The 20,763-nt window shown below is 47.4% G+C and overlaps 5 protein-coding genes across 5 annotated transcripts; 1 reads left to right on the top strand and 4 right to left on the bottom strand.

Moving 5' to 3' along the window:
* Positions 1–9,781: 9,781 nt before the first annotated feature.
* Positions 9,782–10,668, bottom strand: HRG_04512 (nuclear protein Qri2/Nse4; the record flags this gene model as incomplete). Its single annotated transcript, XM_044862983.1, has 2 exons — positions 9,782–10,473; positions 10,536–10,668. The coding sequence occupies 2 exons, from the start codon at positions 10,666–10,668 to the stop codon at positions 9,782–9,784; spliced, it is 825 nt and encodes a 274-aa protein (XP_044721597.1).
* Positions 10,669–11,296: 628 nt separating this feature from the next.
* HRG_04511 (uncharacterized protein) lies at positions 11,297–12,706 on the bottom strand (the record flags this gene model as incomplete). Its single annotated transcript, XM_044862982.1, has 1 exon — positions 11,297–12,706. The coding sequence occupies one exon, from the start codon at positions 12,704–12,706 to the stop codon at positions 11,297–11,299; it is 1,410 nt and encodes a 469-aa protein (XP_044721596.1).
* A 1,047-nt stretch (positions 12,707–13,753) lies between these two features.
* Positions 13,754–15,182, bottom strand: HRG_04510 (binding domain of nse4/EID3 to nse3-MAGE; the record flags this gene model as incomplete). Its single annotated transcript, XM_044862981.1, has 2 exons — positions 13,754–13,944; positions 14,021–15,182. The coding sequence occupies 2 exons, from the start codon at positions 15,180–15,182 to the stop codon at positions 13,754–13,756; spliced, it is 1,353 nt and encodes a 450-aa protein (XP_044721595.1).
* A 3,245-nt stretch (positions 15,183–18,427) lies between these two features.
* HRG_04509 (uncharacterized protein) lies at positions 18,428–19,281 on the top strand (the record flags this gene model as incomplete). The annotated part of the gene is made up of 3 exons (XM_044862980.1): positions 18,428–18,509; positions 18,628–19,110; positions 19,166–19,281. The coding sequence occupies 3 exons, from the start codon at positions 18,428–18,430 to the stop codon at positions 19,279–19,281; spliced, it is 681 nt and encodes a 226-aa protein (XP_044721594.1).
* Positions 19,282–19,896: 615 nt separating this feature from the next.
* On the bottom strand, positions 19,897–20,689 carry HRG_04508 (ATP synthase subunit C domain-containing protein; the record flags this gene model as incomplete). The annotated part of the gene is made up of 6 exons (XM_044862979.1): positions 19,897–19,939; positions 19,996–20,166; positions 20,220–20,332; positions 20,385–20,467; positions 20,548–20,578; positions 20,645–20,689. The coding sequence occupies 6 exons, from the start codon at positions 20,687–20,689 to the stop codon at positions 19,897–19,899; spliced, it is 486 nt and encodes a 161-aa protein (XP_044721593.1).
* Positions 20,690–20,763: the final 74 nt, after the last annotated feature.

The following is a 20,763-nucleotide window of genomic DNA, read 5'->3' as shown; positions in this document are numbered from 1 at the left end:
GTTTTATTACTTATATTTAAAGAGTAACTTTAAACTAAGATACTTAAAGTAGCGATACTATTAGTTACCTACCTTTTTAATTAGTAGCTTAAGCGCTTATATAACTATAAATACTTACTTTTTATATTATAAGAGTATTCTTATTATAAATTAGCTTTTAAAGTTAGTTAGTTTAATATAAATATCTTTTATAAATTTTAAATAAAGATATCTTAGGAGCTAGTTTTAAAATATTCTTACTATTATCCTTAGCTTAGCTAAGAAGACGCTTATTAATATTTCTAAGATAAAGTAAGTATTTAATAAAGTTATCTTTCTACTATTAATTATAGTAATAATTACTATTTTTATTCCTTATACTTTAAAGGCTTAGTTTTTAACCTAGACTTTATTATTAAAACCCTATTTAAAGGTTCTTCTTAAAACTATCCTAGGTTATTAAAGAGGTTAATTTTAGCCCTTAAGTTATAGTTTAATTTATTAATAAGTAATAGCGTTCCCTTAATAGCTATATTTACTTTAAATAAAGTAACTATATTAATAGTCTTTCCTAGCTTATTATTAATAATAATAGTATCTATTAGTTCTCTTCCTTTAAGGTAGGAATTAAGGGTTTAAAATAAGTACTTTACTTTTTTATTAAATAGTCCTTTAGCTATTTTTCGATATTCTATTTAGCTAGATTACTATATCTCTAGCTTAATAAGGGCTTTTTATTATATATTACTTATAATAAGTAGTAATTTTCTTACTAGCTTATTAAGCTATTAATATATTACTTATATTTAATATATTTAGCTTAAGTATTTACTTTCCTAGAGATTTAATTAGCGCTTCTTTTTTTTATAAGTAGTTATAACTTCTTCTTATAAGTATATTCTTATTTAAAGTTAGCGATTTAGTTCCTTAAGAAAAGTTAATCTTTATTATATCTTTTATTATAAAGGTTAAGAGCCCTTATCTTTATAAACTAATATATTATAAAGTAAGTAAAGGTATATATATAAGTACTATCTATAGGATAATATTAATAAGCTATATAAAGCTCTTTTATACGTAGCTAGCCCGCCCTTATATATATAGGATCCGGCCCTCTATATATAACTATATAGCTTAGGCTATAGCTTAAGCTTATTACCTATAATAGTTAAAGACTTTTATATAATGCCCTCCCTTAAGCGCGGTATAGCGCTGCCTTATTAATAGCTCTTATATAATTAAGCCCTTACCGCTAGCTCTTTCTTACCCTTTTCTATTAATTAGGCTAGCCTTACTAGCCCTATTATCCCCGCGCTTATTAGCCTAGGCCGCTAAAACCTAGCTTTATACTTATTAGCCGGCTAGCTATTTAAATAAGGGCATAACTTATTATATACGCCCCTAAGTAGCCGGCGGCCGGTCTAGACCTATATAAGCCTTAGGTTACCCGTCCCTCTACCTTAGGTAGTATCCTTTACTAAGGGGTATATAAAGTAGTATCCTTTCTTTCCCTTTTCCTTTCCTTTTCTTTCTTTTTTAACTATAGTAGTAATATTAATAAGTAAGTTCCGTTCTACTTAAGGCGTTAGTCCGTTCTTAGCTATAAAGGCCGCTCTATTAATATATACTTATAGTAGTAGTAGTAGTATTAGTAATAATAGCCTTAATAATAATAATAATAACTTTAACTAATAAGTTCCGCGCCCTATAAAGCGGGAGGCTATAATCCGTTATATTAACTTTTACGATAAATATATCTACCTCTCCCTCTCCTACCTCCTTCTTCTTAAAGCGTATAAAGTCGTTTATTAACGCTATACTAGCCACGGCCGACGATAACTCCGCCGCTACCGCCGCTCTTACCCGCGCTACTACTACCGCTCCTACCGCCGCTACCGCTGCCTCTACTACGCTATTCGCTCTTACGTCGCCCCTTAAGGTAACGACGCCGTCCCCGCCGCTACCTATAACGCCTAGCCCCTTAGCCCCTACCTTTATCTCCGCTACCCCTATAAGTCTATAGTTAGGTAAGCGTAATAGACGTTATCTATTAACCTCCTATAGTATAAGCGCTAAGTATAGGCCGGCGCCGCCTACTCGGCCCCCTATATACGTTATACGTCGTAAGAGCTCGACTACTTTAACTAGGCCGGGCGCCGCCGCGGCGGTAGCTACTATTAGTATACGCGCGCTAGCCGCGCCTATAAGGCGGCGCCTCCTATCTTACTTACTACGGCGTTAGCTTAGAAGGCCGGCTTATATAGGTAGGCGTAGGGGGCTACTAAGAAACGCCTTACCGCTGCCGCCGCCGCCTACTATAACCTCCGCGCCTTTAAGCGATAAGGCCTTATACCTAAGTAGGTCCTTACTCCTTTACTCTCTTACTTCCGCTTCTAACGTACCCGGCGCTAAGGATACTACCTCTATTACCCTATTAGCGGTCCCCTTAGCCGTGCTTACCTTTACTACCGCCGCTGCCCCTACCGCCGCCGCTAGCCGCCGCCCCTCTACCCTTAAAGCCGCCGCCGCCGCTAACTAGCTTATAGGCTTAGAGGGCCGCCTTAGCGCCTTAAAGACCGCCGCCGCTATTAATAAGAAAGAAGAAGCTAATAAGGATAATAATAATAAAGATAATAATAATAATAATAATAAGGAATAAGCTTAGGTAGTTTAAGGGCTCTGCCCTATAATAAACGCTATTTTTATCTCTACCTATACTATTATACTTATATTACCTATATTACTATAATTACCCCCTCTACTTTACTTACTTTATAGTCTTAGCTTAGGTCGCTACTAGTAGTTTACTAGTTTATTATTCTTATTTACTAGGCTATATAGGGCCTTAAACTTATCGAGGGCTATAGCTCCTATAAACTTATATATAGGTTCCTATATAGGGTTAAGGTACCCGCGCTACTTAATAAGAACCTCCTAGCGTTTCCCTTAGCCTACCTTCTTTTAGTATATAGCCTATATCTCTTTAACCTTAAATTTATCGTCCCTTTTTACTTTAAATATAAGCGGTTAAGCGTTTACTACTTTTTATCTAGGTAATAAGTTAAAGGAAGCTTAGTAAAGGAGGTTAATATTAACCTTATTATAGACCCTTATTAAAAGACTATTAAGCTTAACTACTTATAGGCTAACGACCCTCTATACTATAAACTTTATATATAGCTAGTTTAACTTCTTCTTTAATCGCGCTAACTTATAGTTATAGAGGTTAAGCTATACTTTATCTTTTACTATAAACTTATTTACTAGCGCCTTAGTCTTATTAGCGTACTACTTTTAATCTTATACTATAGTAGCTATTATAGATTAATAGTATTCTATAGTTTCTTATAGCTTCTATATAAACGTAGAAGCATAGCTCTCTAGTAATATACTATTATACTACTCCGCTACTATATCCGCGGTAAATAAGATTAAGGAGGGCGGCTTAAAGCTATACGTTATAAAGAAGGGGGCTATTTTAATAGAGGTTTATAGTTTACTATTTAGCGCGAGCTAGGTAGCGGGGAGCTAGCGGTCTTAGTCTACTTAGTTATAAGCTATAACTACCTATAAGTATACCTACGCTTCTTAGTTAACCCTCTTAGGTCCTCTATCGGTCTATAGGTAATAAGCTATACTAAGTAGCTATATAATTTAAAGTAGCTAGTATAAGTACTACTAAAAGTAGCTAGTTTAGTTTAACCTTTTATCGCTTATAATAAAGGCTAGCTAGCTATATAAGCGGGCTTAGTATTAAAGGAAGCGCTTTATATAAGCTTTTATATTTATAGATAGTATTAGCTTTAGTACTACTAATTTATTAAGTCGGTCCTTAATTACCTATATATAGCGGTTGCCGCCCTTTATAAGTAGGAGGTCTATTATAAAGTCTATCTATATATATATATAGAACCGGTCTAGTACTAAAAGCTACTTTAGTAGCCCCTTAAGCTATACCCTTTAGATCTTTATATAGCTATAGATATTATAGTTATAAAGGAAGTAATAAACGTAGTACTATAAAAGGGGCTAGTAAAAGTCCCTTATAAGGCCTACCGCTATACCTTATTTACCTAGGTAACCTATAACGCTAGAGTTATAAATAAGTTAAACTAGCTTTTTTTAAAGCTTATTTTATTTATCTAGCTCTAGTAGTCCCTCCTTCTCCTTAGCTTCTATAGTATATAGTACGCCCGGTACCTATAGTCTCCCTCGCTAGTATAGATGCCCCTATAGGTCGATATAGTAGTTAGCTACCTATACCTTTAGCTTTAGCTTTAGATCTAAGCGTCGAGCGCTAAACTTAACGGCGCGGCGCACGCCCTTATAGGTATAGTCTAGAGCTATTATCCTATCCTATAAGCGTTAAAGGGCCTTATCTTAGAATACTCTCGCTACGCGCGCCCTTAGGCCGGTCTATCCTTCCTCGCTAAACTAAGGTAAAGGTATAAGGGAAAGCTTATCTATTAGCGCCGCGCCTCCCTTTACTAAGGAAGCTCTTATATAAGTCTATAGCGCCTTTTATAAGATAAGCTATAGATCCTAGGCCTTAATATTTACTCCCGTCGGCCGGTCTTAATCCCTCTAAGAAAGTATATTTAAGACTATAGAGTTCCGCCTTAGCTAGTACTTAATTAAGAAGTTAAAGTATAAGAGATACTTTACTTAATAGGCTTACCGCTTTAAGAAGTACTAGTAAGTTATAAAATACTTAAGGTTCCTATAGTTTATAAGAACCTTAAAGCTCTTATAGCTCTAGAGCTCCGCTTACTATTACTCGAGGTAGCTAATAATCGCTAGTATCTCTTTATTATAAATAGTATAATTTTACTCCGCTAAGGTTAGCTTATAGGAGTAGAACGCTACTAGTTACTTCTACCCGTTTACCTCCTAAGAGAGCGTTCCTCTAAGTGCTAAGCCGCTATAGTCCGCTTCGACTAATATAAACTAGTTAAAGTCCTACTAAAGTAATACTAGGGCTTAAAAGAATAGGTCTTTAAGCGTATAGAACGCTCTTTCTTATATAGGCCCTTAGTAAAAAGCGGTCTGCTTCCCGGTAATCTCGTTTAAGGGTATTATAATATAAAAGAAGCCCTTAATAAATATCCTATAATAGTTCGCGAACCTAAGGAAGCTCTATATACTTATTTACGTAGTTAAGGTAGCTTAGTCTTAAATCGCTTAGATCTTTATAAGATCCGCCTATATACCTATGCCTATATAGATAATAAAGCCTAGGTACTTAACCCTCTTAACCTTAAATTTATACTTATTTAGGTCGAGGTAAAGCTTATAAAGTTAAAGGCGCTTTAAGACCCTCTATACTTTCTATATATAGTCCTTATAAGAGCCGCTTATATAGATAAGGATATTATCTATATATATAAAGGCGAACTTATTAAGGAAGTCTTAAAGTATATTATTAATATAACGCTAAAAGGTAGCGGGCGCTCTTAAAAAGCTAAAGGGCGTTATAAGCTACTTAAATAAGCTATAGTGCCTATAGAACGCTATCTTTTACTTATTACCCTTTAAGATCTATACCTTATAAAACGCTTATTTTATATCTAGCTTTATAAACTACTTTACCTTTAAGAGGTTATAGAGCGTATTTAAGATTAAGGGTAAAGGGTAGCGGTCTAGCCTTATAATTATATTTAGAGCCCTATAGTTATAGTAGAACTATATCCCGCCCTTTAATTTATATATAAATAAGACTAGCGCTCTTACTTTAAAGCTACTTACTTAAATAAAACCCTTATTTAAGAGGTTATTTAGCGTCTTCTTAAGTACTAGTAGCTCTATATATAATATACTATATAGCGGTTTAAATAGTATAAGTAGCTCCTACCCTTTTTTATCGGTATAGAGTACGATCTTATAGTTTACCCTTAGCTTATATAAGTTAAGCTTATTTACTTTCTAGGACTTAAATAGTAGTAGGAGGTCGTAAAAGCGCTCTAGTATCTACTACTATAGCTTAAAGGGCGACTTTAGCTTTTTTACCTAGAGGGCCTTATCGATATCCGCTAGGCTAACTATATAGACCGCTATATTAGCCGCTACCTAGCCTTCCTCCTACTTTAACTATCGTATAGTTCCTATAAAAATAGAGGTAAGGACTTCTTATACTAAGTATAAAGCTTATACGCTTAGTCCTATACCTATAAAACTATCGTTATAGTAGACCTACCGTTATATAGGCTTAAACTATAGCTTCTTTTAATATAAAACTAAGTATAACTTTATATATAATAACTAGGGTTTCCTAAGGATTAAGGGAAACTTTAGTTAAGGGATTATATAGGCTATAATAAGCTTACGGTAACTATTAACCTCTATAGCTAGCTACGTAATACCCTTAATTACTATACCCTTTATCGCGCTTAAGGCGCCCTTTACTCGCCTTAAGGTAATCTTTTCTACTAGTACTTATATCTCTTATATAAGCGCTTTATCTATTATAGCGTAGTATTAATAGCCCTTATCTATAAGGGCAGCGATAGGTAAGGAGTTATTAACTATAACTTATATTAAAGTAAGCTCCTTTTTTATATAGGCGGATAATTCCTCCTTCTTCTTTACTAGTACTAGTAATTAGGGCTCTAGAGCCTATCTTTACTCTAGAGCTACTCTTTTTCCTCTAGGCCTAAAGGAGCGGAGTCCTCTTTATTATTTAAGGTAAAGAGCGGTTCTATCTTCGCTACTTAAACTACTATAGGCCGCTTAGCTAAAAGGAAGGGGTATTTTAATATAAAGTATATAAACGCGCTATAATATAAGTAGCGGCTATTAGCCTTCCTTTTCCTAATTTCCTCGCTTATTACTTACTTCGCCCGCTACTTAGAGAGCGGGATAGTATAAAGGGTATTTAATAACGACTTCCTACCGCGTTTAGCTCGGTTTATATAAGTAGCTAATATTAAGGTATCTTTATTAGTATCGATAGTTAGCTATTCTTCTTATAAAGGGGCGGTAATCCTATTACCGCTATATAGCGTACGCTTATAAAGCTTCTAAAAACATAGTATCTACTTATAGCCCTACGCTACCTTTATTAACCGGCTTATATACTTACTATAGTTAGTAGGTATAATTATAGGGATAAGTAGCTCTTATAAGGCTAGCGTAATTAAGTTCTATAACTATATAAGCTTCGCGCTATCTTCCTATACCGTAGTTCCCGCCGCCTATAAGAGTATCTCTTTAAAGTTAAAGAGGAATTTACTAAAGGTCTACCTATCCCTTTACTTAAGGGTCTATAGCCTATCCTACGCTTTCTCCCGCTCTTATACGTTACCGAATATATATATAAGGTATTAAAAGAAGTCCTATAGGTCGCGTTTACCTCTAAGGCCGCCCTTATCTTAGAATCTAGAGATCCGCTATATCTAGGGCTCTAGTAGCGTATAGAGGAGCGAATACTACGCTTTATTATAATAGCCGTTTAGGCCCTATTTCTTATCTATTATAAAATTCGTCTATAGCCGGCTAAGGAAGAAGTAAAAGGACTTAGGCTTACTATCCTAAGTTAGTTAAGGAAGCGGCTTCTATATTAGTAGTACCGCCGCCGTAACCGGTATTGCTAAGGTTATAGGGGTTAGCGCTAGTCTCGTAGACGGCTCCCTTAATATAGCGAGAACCTCGTTCTTCTCGCTAGCCGTCGCGCTTTTAATCGCTTCTAGGATAGCTACGATACTTCCTATCCGCTTAGGGGGTAGCGGGGTGCTCCCTTAAGGGAGCGGTACCCTTTTTAAGGAGATATCTATTAGATCTATTAGTTAATAGCTTATACTATTATAGAGTAAGTAAAGGTATATATATAGGTACTATCCGTAGGATAATATTAATAAGCTATATAGAGCTCTTTTATACGCGGCTAGCCCGCCCCTATATATACGGGATCCGGCCCTCTATATATAACTATATAGCTTAAGCTATAGCCTAAGCTTATTACTTATAATAGTTAAAGACTCTTATATAATATAGGTCTTACTTATTTACTATTATAAGAAAATCCTATTTAATTCTTATATTATTAAGTATATTAACCTTAAGGTCTTATAAATCTATAATAATTTAGTTAAGCTATTCTACCTAAGTTTTTTAGTCTTATATATCCCTTTTATTAATAAAAGTTATATATTTCTTATAAATTAGCTTTTTCTCCTTTACGTTTAAAAGTAAGGCTTACTTCTTTAATTCCTTAATTTTCTCTTTTAGGCTATTATATATTAAGGTTACCTTTTAAAGCCCTTTATTAATTGTTTTCTTAATTAATTCTTTAAGTATAATTAAGGCTTTTTACTAAACCTTATAGTAATTAAATTATAGTTAGAGCCTTTTCTTAAGGTTATAAAAAGAGGCCTTTATATCTTAGTATTATTTATTATAGCTTATTCGCCTTATAAAGAATATAGCCTTAGCTTTATCTTCTTATTAAAAAGGTCTCCCTTTAAGATTTATAATAACTACTCTTAGTCTAGCTATTAAGGCTATTTAAGCTCCTTTATACTATCTAGGTTAATATATTCTTAAATCTTATAAGTCTAGGCCTATAATTTAATCCCTTTAATCTATAAGGTCTAATTAAGACTTTCTTTTAGTCTTATAATATAATTATCCCTTCTTACTTCCTTTAATACTATCTTAGAAAAATAAAGGTTCTAGCTAAATAAGTAATATCCTTCTTTAAGGGATATATAATTTATATATTTCTAGTAGTACCCCTTAGTATAACTAAGTTCCTTACTTTAATACTATAATTTAAGCGTTATAATAGCGTTAATAGCTTATAAATAGCTTTAAAGGTAATATTAGTAGGTAAAAGATAATCTAATTATATAGACCGGGCTTATAACTCTTAAGTAGAGGCTTAAGAGTATAGTAAAAGAAATAGGGGTATAGAAAGGTAAATTTAGTAATATATATCTTAGTCTATCTATTAAGATAAGAGAGGGGCTTATATAGGTATAGTGACTATATATAGCTAGCTAAAAGAGGGCATTAAGATATTCCTATACCTAAGTTAGGTCTATATAATGTCCTTAGGCTAGGGGAGTCATGTTGGTTAGGCAGGCTTCCTTGTGCATGACTATTAGGTCCACTGGGCATGACTGTGGCCTCTTATGCCCACTCTCCTCAACAGCTCTATTAGCAGGCTGCGATCATTTTATGTCAGATTGAGGTTCCCTAGCTCCGATTTGCGACGATGGCGACAGATGCGTCAAGAGCGATGGCGAAGCATTGTATACGCTAGACTCACCTGGCGTGCTGGAGTTCAGTCGGCATGATTAGCTCGCTGCAAGGGCAGGCTGCTTAGCCTAGGACCTCGACTGGTCGGCATCACCCGTAAAGTTGATCACGTCGCCGCCACGCTTTTGGGCAGCCCTGGGTATCGATGGCGCCCGAGTTTGGAAACATAGATAGCTATAACATTCCATATACGCTTGCCTTTCGCCCCGCTTCCAATGCCGCCCTCGACATGTGCAGTATTTTACAGCATCGTCATCCGAATGTGACGAACAAGGTAATCATTTCCGTCAAGAAACAGCACAGCAAACATATCAAGGCGGCAGCTCGCTTCCGCCAGAGCCTTGCGAGTACGCAAGACGAAACACCTCGGTCTTCTCTTGGCTTTACCCCACACACATCTCTGACTCTCCTCTTGACAAAGCCAGCTTGGCGTCGACCATTATTTCCATTTCCACTCATATGCGCATCCTTCCCAGTCACGCTACCATCGGACAATGAATCTCCAGCACCATCGCAACTCCCCCAGCGCCGTGTCACCCCGGCCGGCCTACTTGGCCGCTTCCAAGTGCCACTTGAAGACCTTTCGGAAAACCTCCTTGGCGTCGCCCTCGAGCACATCGCCGTGGCAAGGGATAATGGTGGCAAAGTCCCACGTGTCGATGAGCTTGATGCTGTCGTTGAACGAGGCGCGGTCGCGGGCCGCCAGGTACCAGTTGAAGCGCCTCATCCACTTTGCGTCGCCCGCTGTGCTCTGCACGCCATGAAACAGCGAATCGGCGATGCCGGCCGCCTTCTTGTCCTCGTCGGATGCCCTGCTGTACTGCTCCGTGGCCGGTAGGTTGAACATGAGGTCGGCCTCGATCAGTACCCGCTCCGGCTTGTACAGGAAGACGAGCTCGAGGTTGGTGTGGCCGTCGACGTACTCGTAGGCAAAGTCGGCGTCAAAATCGGCCCCGAGGCGCACCTGCCGCTTGTTCTCCTTGGTGAAGACGACGTCGAACTTGTCCTGGCCAATCTTGGGGTCGCCGCGCTGCTTCTCGCGCTTCTCGGCCAGTCCCTCGGGGCCGATGAGCTTAGCCGAGGGGTACTGCTTGGCCCACTCGGACACGAAGATGTGGTGTTCGATGTCGGGGGCAACAATGTAGCCAACGTTGCCGCCCATTTCAGCCACCTTGGCCTGCGTGGCCGCGGTGAGTGCCACGGGCGAAAAGATGGCGAGGGCTCCCGAGCTCAGCTTGACTGCCGCGCGCCACCCCGGTTAGCCAGCCAGAGACGAGAGGGGTGGGCTTCAACAACCATACCCAAGGTCCCGCGGCCGCCAATCCTAATCTTGCCGAAGCGAGAAAAGGGCAAGGAAAAGGTGGCAATGTTGGGCGTGACATTGCGCGTGACCATGAGGTCGTCCGGTTTCGAGGGGATGAGCTCGGCAGACATGGCGGCGGCGGCGGCTGAGGCTCCAAAGAATGAGCTCGAGGCGCGTCTGCTGCTGTAGCAGGTGCCGGCAACGAAATGCGCCGGGCGAAGTGGCAATAGCGACGGTCTTTGGCCCATCAACGAGGCGCTCGCGTGGGCGATACAACGGCGAGTACCGATGACGCCAAAACGTCGTCTGGGGGATCAAGCGGCTCTCGATGGGCTGTCTCCGGACTCTCTGCAAAGGGCTTGGGCAAAAATGGGGATTGGCCTTGATTCAACAGACGCGTGGGAGGTTGTAGCCGGCCTGCCTGTCGCTTCAAAGTTTAAAAGGGCCGCTTCGGGTAGCGCGGATCCTTGCCGTGCTTGCCACCAAGAGTCATGACATCAGCAGCAAGAAACCCGACTTCGGACCAGTGGGTCCACTCGGTGAGCCGATGGCTGCCGAGGCTCGGGGATCCGCACACCGGGCCTCACCTGCAGAGCCGGATACATCTGCTGCTCCTTTTTGCCTCTTATTCCACCAAGCTGCTTTATTCCACTTTTTTTTCCCCTGTCTCACCAACTATACTAATATCTCGCCAGCCGTCAAGGACCAACAAAGCCACCTCCTACATATCCAACATGCGTCGTTCAACCGAACTCATTCCTACTTCCACCACGGCCATCGCTCCAGAGCCCACGACGCCCAAATATCCGTCGTCTGCACCAGCACCAGGGCCCACGCCTCGCACCCCTTGTCCCACGCCACCCCCGGATCCACCCCCGGCACCGGCCACCACTGCACATCCCCATGCAGCTGCTTGATCAGATGCCGCCGCGTCTGCCCGTTGGCCTCGATCCAAATGTCCCTTTCCCACCGGCACGAGAGGTATGCGTGCACCGAGAGGAGAATGGCCACGTGCCTCACCGCGCGCAGCAGGCCCCTGGTCCGAAACGCCTTCTCCGGCCGAGCTGCTGGCTGCCACTTTTCCCAGTCGATGCTCTTTAGCAGTGGTAGCGACCGTAACGAGCGTCGGTTCTTGTACACGATCCTGGCTGGGGCCGTCCATGTCTGGACAAGGATAAAAGCGAGGAAGAGGGCAATGTCCCTCCATGCCAAGCACTGCTCCTTTAGCAAACCGTGAGCCTGCTCAAAGCCAGCCTCATGTCGAGGCCCGTTAAACCCACCAAAGCCAGAGACTGGGCTGGCGGGCATGTGTTCCGGGCTGGCCGCCAGGTTTCCGAGCTCTCGGGACAGGTCCATTGGCTGGAACAGCAGCATCATAGATTCGCGTTGACATTGTGGTCGGTGAAGCCGCTCTTCTTGAGCCCTGACATCTTCCAAGTCTTGTCGCAGCTCTTCCACCGTAAGCTGTTGTTGCGTCAGCCTCTTCTCTGCTTCTTTGACCTGTTGCCGCAAGTCCTGCGTCATTTGCTGCTCCTTCTCTGCCTTTTGCTTCCAGTCTATCGTCTCGTCGCTGCTTTCAAGGTCGCTCGGCGCCTCAGCTGCGACTGTTTCGAGTTGAGGGGACTGCGACCCTGGCAGTGCGTCTTCGCTGGGATCTGAATCTGTGCTACACTCTGGCGACATGCGGCCATCAAATACCCCGAGCATGTCTTCTGTTCCCCCTGGCTTGGCCTCGAGCCAGAGCGTCGGCTCGCTCCGCTCCAACGGTGTCGCCGTCCGCGGTCCCAGGGTCTCGTCTCGTCGCTCTGCCTCCAGAACTGAGCCAGAACGCAGACTAGTCCATCTGTGTGACCTGTCGATCTCACCTTCGCTCGTTGTTAAAGTCTCATGCTCACGCTTGAGCGAGCGCTCCTTCTCCAACTGCATCTTTAAGTGCTCATTCTCCCGCTGCAGCTGCAGCATTCGAGAATGCAGATTGGTATTAGCTTTTATCAAATCGCACATCATTCCCTGCTCCTGTTCAGAGTCCGGTCGCCTCCTATCATCGTACTCCGGCCCGTCGTCCTGGGCTTCGTACGTTTGCGTTGAGCATTGGCCAACTAGAATGGCAAACACCTGCTTGATTTGCTCCAAAACTCCAAGTTGATCTTGGTGGGACTTGGCCAGCATGGTGCCTTGCATCTGGCAGACCTCGCTTTGGCAGCTTGGTTCTGCTGCTGCGGTTGCGGTGCTGGCGGTCCCGGCTCGACACGACTCGATGGCTTTTTTGGCTGACCGGCAGATTCCGATGAGCTCTGCTAAGCCTCCGGCCCTTGATTCTTGCAGAACGCCCGCCTCTTGGAGGATTTTGCCTTGCTGGATACACATATCCAAGCTCTTGCGGCCTCTAGCGAAGAGATCAAGTCCATCGTCGTCTCCACACGCATTTTCCATGGCCACTGATTCACACTCAGACTCGGCACGGATGCTCTCGTTCCCCGCGTCTGCGCAGGATCTGCTCAAGTCAGAGATCTCGCTTGTGGTTTCGTCGTACAGGTCGCTCGCGTGTGGGTTACAGTGCCCGCGGGGGTTTTCCGGACGACTTTCCGTCCGCAGGGTCGGTGTCTATGCTGAGGCGTGATTAGGCGTCGCAGTTTGGTCTTCTCGGGCAATACAGGAGGTCTGGCGATGACGAGTAGAGGTGAATAGGAAAAGAGCGAAGGCGAGGCTTGGAAGAAGCGCCCTTGCTGTGGCGAAGCTTCGGTATGATGGCCAAGCATCCGTCAAAGCCACAAAGCAAGCGCTTGAGTCCTGATCGCAGCTTGAGGTGGCAACTACGGCCTCCCGAGTCAGCGGGATGGCGCGGGATCAACAAGTCCTTTCTTGAAGACCAGTCTTTCTTTGTGCTTTGGATATGTTCACGGTATATGCCCAAGCACGAAGCACACGCTCGCAGCTGCAGAACCACAATACGGTGCGTGCTACGAACCACACAAGCGAGAATTTACAGATTGGGATAGTCAAACAAATACCACGGCCTCCCCTTGTGCCGCATCGTGGACAAAGGGGCCCGAAGCGAGCTCGGTTTCCAACCAGTCAGCAGCGATCGGGTGGCCTTTATTCTTCGTAGGTCGTCGACAAATGTCTGCCACCGGTTCATACAAGTCGTCTCTCGGAGATTGGTATCATAAAATCCAGTACAAGTCCTCGAGCAAATGCATTGCTCCAAGCTGGCAGTTAGCTGTACCAGCCCCGAGCTCCCGGGCCGGAGCTGGCCGCTTCTCGCCTGTGTTCAATCATGGGCTCCGTTAAGTTGAAGACTTCAATGATCTCGCGCCAAGTCTGCATATCCATGGATAAAATGGCCTGGTGTTTAGACGCGCCATGACGGGCGGCGTCCTCGCCACCGGCTTCTCGATCCACCGGCGCTGCAAAAAGCGTCAGTCGGGTTAAGGAGAGGCCAGCGAGCAGTTCTGCACGGCTGAGAGAGGGTAGACCACTTACCTAGAGCTGGGAGATCGAATTCGTCAAAGTCAATCTCTATCCTCCCATCTCGGATGAGGAAGCTGACGTAGAACATGTTTTCGACAGTCTGGGCAAATGACTTTGGGTTGACGACGAATCGCATAAGATCGATGCCTCCCGTGCTGCGGAGCCCGTACTGATGCATGACTCTTGTCTTTTCTTCGTCGTCCATGTCGTCCTCCATCAGCTCGGCGACCTGCTCTTGTGTCTCCACCTGGATCTTGTGCAACTGCTGCAGAATCTTGCCGCAGATTGCTGTCAAGTCGTTTTCCCTCTTGGCAAGGTCATCGACGTTGAGCACCTCGGGCCTCGTCTCAGTCAGGTTGTTTGGGCGAAACGGGGCGCTTCGCTTGGTGATCTTGCGCGCCTTCTTCTCCACGGACAGGGGGCCAAGGAGGAACCCAGGCAGGGCGGGTCGCCTTATATGTGGCAGACAGGCGAACCGGCCGAGGTGCGACCAGTTCATCATGTCTCCCTCGTCGCCAATGTCGTCGTCGTAGTCATCGCCGCCGCCGCCACGACTTGACCTTCGGCGTTGTCTCTGGGTGCTGGAGAGCTCTGGCGCGTCGTCGTCTACGATTCCGGCACCTTGCCTCATGTAGGTGATGCACTTTGACACGAATTCGTCGGTGTCTATGCCTTGCGACAGGCTGCCCTGCATAAGGCGCAGTGTCTTGCGGTACGATAGGTCTGTGGTGCTGACCAGCAAGCGTGAGTCGATGGTGGCTTCGGTTGTCTGTCGCAGCTTCTTGGACAGCGCGTCTGCTTTAAGAATCGTCTCATGCAAGCCCTTGGAGTCATTGTTGTTCAGGTATTCGTCCCCGTTCTCTGTAATGTCACGCAGGAGGTCCCTGTAGCCCTTTTGCACCGTCCGACGCTCCTCCACAGGCTGGTCGGGATCGAAGACGTCTTCCTCGTCTTGGTCACTGTCTCCATCGGGGAGGGACTGTCTTTGTCGCTGGTTTGACTGCCCGTTGGCGGTGCTTGCGCGCTTCCTCTTGGAGCCAGAGATGGGACGTGCTTCGGAGCGTTGCCTCATGGCGAGGTTTGGCTGCGCCGGCGATGGCGATGGCGATGGCGATGGCGATGGCGACGGGGATTGGTCTTGTCGGTCGGAGGAGCCTTGGACGCGTGTCGGCATCGCGGCCTGGCGTTCCGGACTCGCGCTTTGGTTTCTGTTTCGATGTGTGCACGAGGACGAGGCGTGCACGCATTTGCGGGCGAATGAATTGTCTTTAGCCGCCAAGGTGATACTGAGCGAACTGTCTTGACTTGCATACGAACAATCCAGCCAACCAAGACGCGTTAGCGCGCACGCGACCTGTGGGCACTTTCGGGCGCCGCGTCTAGTTAGGAATACAATGTCTAGGTACTCCGTACGTACAGTACCCATGGCGCCATGTATCTCAATAGCTTAGTAATGCAATAGCTTACCTAATACCGAGCTGTAGGATCAAAACCCCTACCCCAGACCTACCCTAGAGGCTCGAATGGGCATTCAATATCAGGTCTAGCTTGCATCCAGACTTTCCTTCGAGACAGACCAAGTCCCAGAGCATGGCAGCTGATAATGGCTGATCACTCGTTTCAGCTCTTGGCTGATGCCCCGACGGTGAATTCGGAGCCGTGTGCATGATCAGATGGGGTCGCCAAGACGTCATATCAGCTGCTCCCGAACAACTGTGTCCGAGAGCGCTGACTGGACTCGGCTTCTCCTCTCGGCTAGGTTCCATGGGATGACTTTACAAGTTATCTGCCGCCAGCGTTACAAATTAGACGCGGTCTTGTCGGTAGGCGAGGCAGATGAGCAAGGCGAGGCAGAAACAGGTCCGCTATTATCCAAGCACCCAAGTACGAAATAGCCAATCAGTCGATGGAAGGTCTCTGCCACCCGGCCAGCCAGCACACACACGCTCATCTGCGCCCTGGTCTCAGCGTGCATAGGACCGAGGGACCCTGCATTGGCCTAGCACACACGGAGCGAGAATGTAGGACGATGTAGGACGTCAGCACTCATCAGCGTAGGGTTACGCGGACCTGAGTGGCTTGCCAAGAGGAGCAAGTCTCCCTTTGCTCGTATAGGCATATTACTCTACTTGAGACTGAACCCTTGCATCCACTGCGTGCGCCCTGTCCTCCAAGGAGAAGCAAGAAAAACAAAGAGCAAGGGAAGGACGAGAAAGATGGTGGCGTCGGGTTGCGAGGCCCCCCGTCGTGTGGTGAGTGAGCTCCGTTGGTGCGCGAACCAGACCTCTGCCCTGGACAAAGAAAGACGGCTTCCTTTCCACCTCTCGAGGCCGGCAGTACGGTACAGCATGAGACTGAGCTTGGGGAGAGTACTATCTCGTTGCACTCTTGGATTGTGATATGGTGTAGGTGCTTTGGGCAGGTGAATGCGGCGAGATTTGGCCTGTGAGGTGCATGAACAAGAAGCGGCCTGTCATGCACGCCTTCGCACAGCATCGGGGACCCATCCGGATGGATGGAGCACAATCAAACACGTCGGGTCCGGTATCCGCGTCCCGCGAGGAGAGCCCCCTTCGATGCATGTGAGACTTGGCCGGTCCCAGGTCGATGGCCAAAGGTCGACTGTTTTCTCCATATTTCGTCACCGACGTCTCGACTCGGGCGACTGCCCCACTGGACGGTTGATGCATTTACCGGCTCTCTGCAACATTGTGCGTAGTCGAGAGACGAGGTCGACCTCGCGGAGCAGAAGCCACGGCAGCCCGCCCCGCGTTCCCCCACTCCATCAAACACGGTGGGTGCTGTGCTGTACTGTGCTGTACGGTGCTGGAAAGTCCAGCTAGGCACAGTGGCGCCGTGTCAGGGCCTTGTACCCCTCCCCGCCCAAGTCGCGAGTGTGGGCCGAAGGTGCACCAATCGAGTACTGCACACGTACAGTACGGCCTCGTCCAGGCACACCGTAAGAGGCGCAATGTTGCCAGCTGACGAGGGCCTTGGTCCAGCAAGATAGGCTTTAGACTCAGTAGTCTGCAGTGTGCGGCGGTAGGCGCAAGCGATAGCGTCTGGCGGCCGTGTTTTTGACGCAAAGCACTTCTTGGCATCCGTGGAGACGAAATGAGGCGGCCTCCGGAGCAGCTTGCACAGTAAGGGCACTGTGCGCTGTAGCGGGCTTTGCTTTAGGCACCTCACTGAAGGAACTTTAAATCCACCACGGCGATCCTTTGCGGTAGCCATTTTGCCCCGCACGCCGTCGCGTGAATCGTGATTCTGGCCCAGACTTGCCGCCCACTTAAGTACCTTTTAGGCCAGACGCTGCTAGCCCGGAACCTCTGCGTGCTAACAATAGATGAGCCGTCTCGTCCCGACTTTCTTCTGCTTTGCCTTCCTCGCTTTTCCTCTCGTCTCACTCGCGCTCAGCAGAGGCTATTCGGACAAAGTGAAACATTGCCGGCGCCATTCGGGACTATCCTGTGCTCTGCCTGCTTTGTACCGTCGGTCAATGAAAATCACGCAGTTGACGGCCCCCGTGGTCTCCAACCTCGCCAAGCACGCCGGGCTGCCATCATGGTGCAATGTACTGTACAACCAAAAACAAGGCACCGTACTTGGTATCGAGCAGCAGTACCTGGCAGTGCCGCAGTAGTAGCGGCGTGTGTCTGTCAAGTCACGGCAACAAGGCAACGTCCGTCCTCCACCCCCTCTCTCTTGGCCCCCACCACGCACGCACGGCTATAAGCTTGCTGCCGCCCGTGACTCCATGAGCAGCTCACGCGTGTGTCTTCTGTACAGAATGTATGTGTGTCTGTTTGTTGATGTCTGATCTCCTCCATTACACACTTGTTCATGCCTCGCGTGATTCTCGGCCGCCCCCCTCACACACCTCCGGCGCGAGGGCCTCATATCCGTGTAACTGAACTCTTGACCTGGGCCTGTCCTTGTCCGTCACTGCGTCCTGCATCACCGTCAACGCTGGTCATCGGCCACCTCACCTTCACTTGGCCCTCTTTTTCCGGCACTTGACACAGCACCTCCCGTCTCTCCCGCCCGCGGTCCGTCCGATAACAATACTTTGTCAGACACGTCCGCTGTCACATCTCCCGGCCTCCCGTTTCCTTGCCGTCTTGCATGACGGCCGGGAGAATATAGGCCCCTCTTTAAGGCTCCGCATCCACAAACATCATCTCATCTTATAAGCCCTCGCTTCTCCGTGTCCGAGCCGGCTCCCAAGCCACATCTACGCAAACACACGCATAAGCCTCCCCCCTTCTCGGCACAAGCCTCTGCCCTGGCCTCCCGTCGACGTAACGCGAGCCCAAGGCAGCTATTACAAGTACCCGGGACACCGATGCTCGGGATAGCCCCAGTTCCCGCTTGCTCGCCTCAAAGTCGTGATCCGGAAAACGCCTCCGTCTGCCCATCATGACGGGAGCCGTGTCTACGCCTCGCTACGGCGCCGACGACTTTGAAACAGCATCGATACGCTCTGCTGCTCCCTCTTACGGTATGAATCACTCTCTGTCCGGACCATGCCGTGCCGCCCAGGACGGGTCGGACTCAGGGGCCGGATATGACAAGCAGCATCGAGGAATCCTTGCAAGGCAGAGCTGACCCATCTGTAGTATCCGAGGCTCCGTCCTACCACTCGGCCGTCCAATACCTCGAAGCCGCACCCCCATACGCTCCTCGAGCAAACACATCTCCCGAATCGAGCCCGCCGCGGCACCAGACATCGACCCCCAGGCCCCAGACAATCGGCCTCCCCCCGATCCCGCCCTTGAACCCCCAGAGTATCGTGACCCTTCACAACTTCCGCATCCCCACGTGGTCCGCAAACAACGCTCCTGCTGCCCGCCACTACCGCAATGTGGCCGAGCGGCGCATGACGGACAACAGGTATACGGCCAACGACCTCTCAAAGCGCCCCTCACCCATCGAGCCGCCATTGGTGATTCGTGACGGCAGCATGCCTCCTCTCCGGCCACTCGAGGATCCATACCTCGTGGGCGAAGTGGCTGCCAGGCAAGCCCGCCGCGAGAGGCTGGCCCGCGAGTCGGGTGACGATATTCTTATACGAGAGGACAGGCAGTGGGACTGGCTGCTAGGTCAGTTTCTTTCCAGGAAACCATCCAGGGCGCGATGCTGACTGTCTCATACCAGCTCACATGAAGGACTCCGAAGAGCGACAGAGGAGCGGGACCAGACCCCGCCGCGACCCCGACGCTGGCCCGCGTAAGAAGCTGCTGCACCGTCTCGGGGGCCGGCTGCTCCCCTAAGTCGCCGTCGTCAAGGCCGACATCATCTTTGCATATCCCCTCTTGCAGGGGTAACTTTGGGCTAGCAGACATAACCCCCCCCCCCCACCTTGACGCGGGTTTGAACGAGATCACGAACGCATATGATGGCGCAAAATTGTAGCATTGACCTCTTTCACGGTGCATTCATCGCGGGGACCTAGTTGGAGCCACTGTCGCACCCGTTCCCGTGGCTCACACCCAAGGCGCGGCTTCTAGGTAGCGTGTAACTGACCCTTCTATATTCTCTCGCCTCTCGTCGACGATGGCCTGATCTTGGCATACATGGCGTTGCTATCGACAGCTCCGCCAATAATATAAAGCCATTTCGGATAAAGTATCGAGGCATCGCTGAAGATGGACACTCGCCTGGGTGTTTGCGGACAAGTGACATCTGTTGTATCGACAATGACTTGATATCTGTGACACGCACGCGAGTTCTACCCGACGTCCTAAATATACATATCCGATAACGCCCGTGTCCCATGATGCAGCTGTTAAGACATTTGCCATGGCCATCCGACGACGGCTCGACGATTTTGCGCGTGTATAATACGCGACACCCGACAGTGGGTTATCAGATTGCTCTTCTAAAGTTCAGCCCTTACTTTTCGAGTTGAGGAGGAGGGCGACAATAAGGCTACACGATGGTTAGCTTTCTCGGTCGGACACAGCTGGTACTCTAACAAGACGCACCCGTAGAGTCCCAGCACTTCGCCGAAAATCAGAATAAGGACCATGCCGACAAAGATCCTAGACTGCTGCATAAAAGCACGGACGCCAGTGTCACCGACAATGCCGATGCAGTAGCCTGCCGCAAGACCCGTCATGCCGACCGCCGTTCCACACGCGAGATGCATGAATCCCCTGACACGGTGTTAAGAGAGTGTGCGCCGCGCTCAAACGTTTGGGCCACGTACGAGAACAGCGAGTAGCTTTCGTTGCCCGGCGGGGACAGATCCTGGGCGATGAGGACCGAGATGACGAGCGAGTAGACGGCGATGATGCCGGACATGACGACGGGGATCAGGCACTGTTCTAGGGGTCAGTGGGCGCCTGTTGTGTTTGTCGCATCTGCGCGTTACCTTCATGATGAGGTCCGGCCGGAAGGTGCCCACGCCCGCAATGCCGATGCCGGATTTCGCGGTGCCGTAGGCGGCGCCGATGGCTGTATGCGTCTCGCTTAGAACTCGGAGTCGGCCGCAAGATGTGACGATGCACGCCGTCGAGAGGCAACGAGGAACTCACATCCGAAAACCATGGCGGCCGCAATGCCGGCCTGCCAGCCAGTGACGCCGTCAGCACTCTCGCGTCCTGGTCAGCCGACGATGGATGCTGCACTTACCATGCCGACAAAGGGGGCGAACTTGGGAGATAGCTCTGACTCCATATTGAGCGGGGGCGACGGCTGTTGGCGGAGGGAGGGCAACAGCGGCAACGCAGACTGTTGAGGTTGACGACGTA

Source organism: Hirsutella rhossiliensis (assembly GCF_020360975.1).
Source record: "Hirsutella rhossiliensis strain HR02 chromosome Unknown scaffold00004, whole genome shotgun sequence".
Lineage (NCBI taxonomy): Eukaryota > Fungi > Ascomycota > Sordariomycetes > Hypocreales > Ophiocordycipitaceae > Hirsutella > Hirsutella rhossiliensis.
This window is presented reverse-complemented; position numbering and strand designations above follow the sequence as displayed.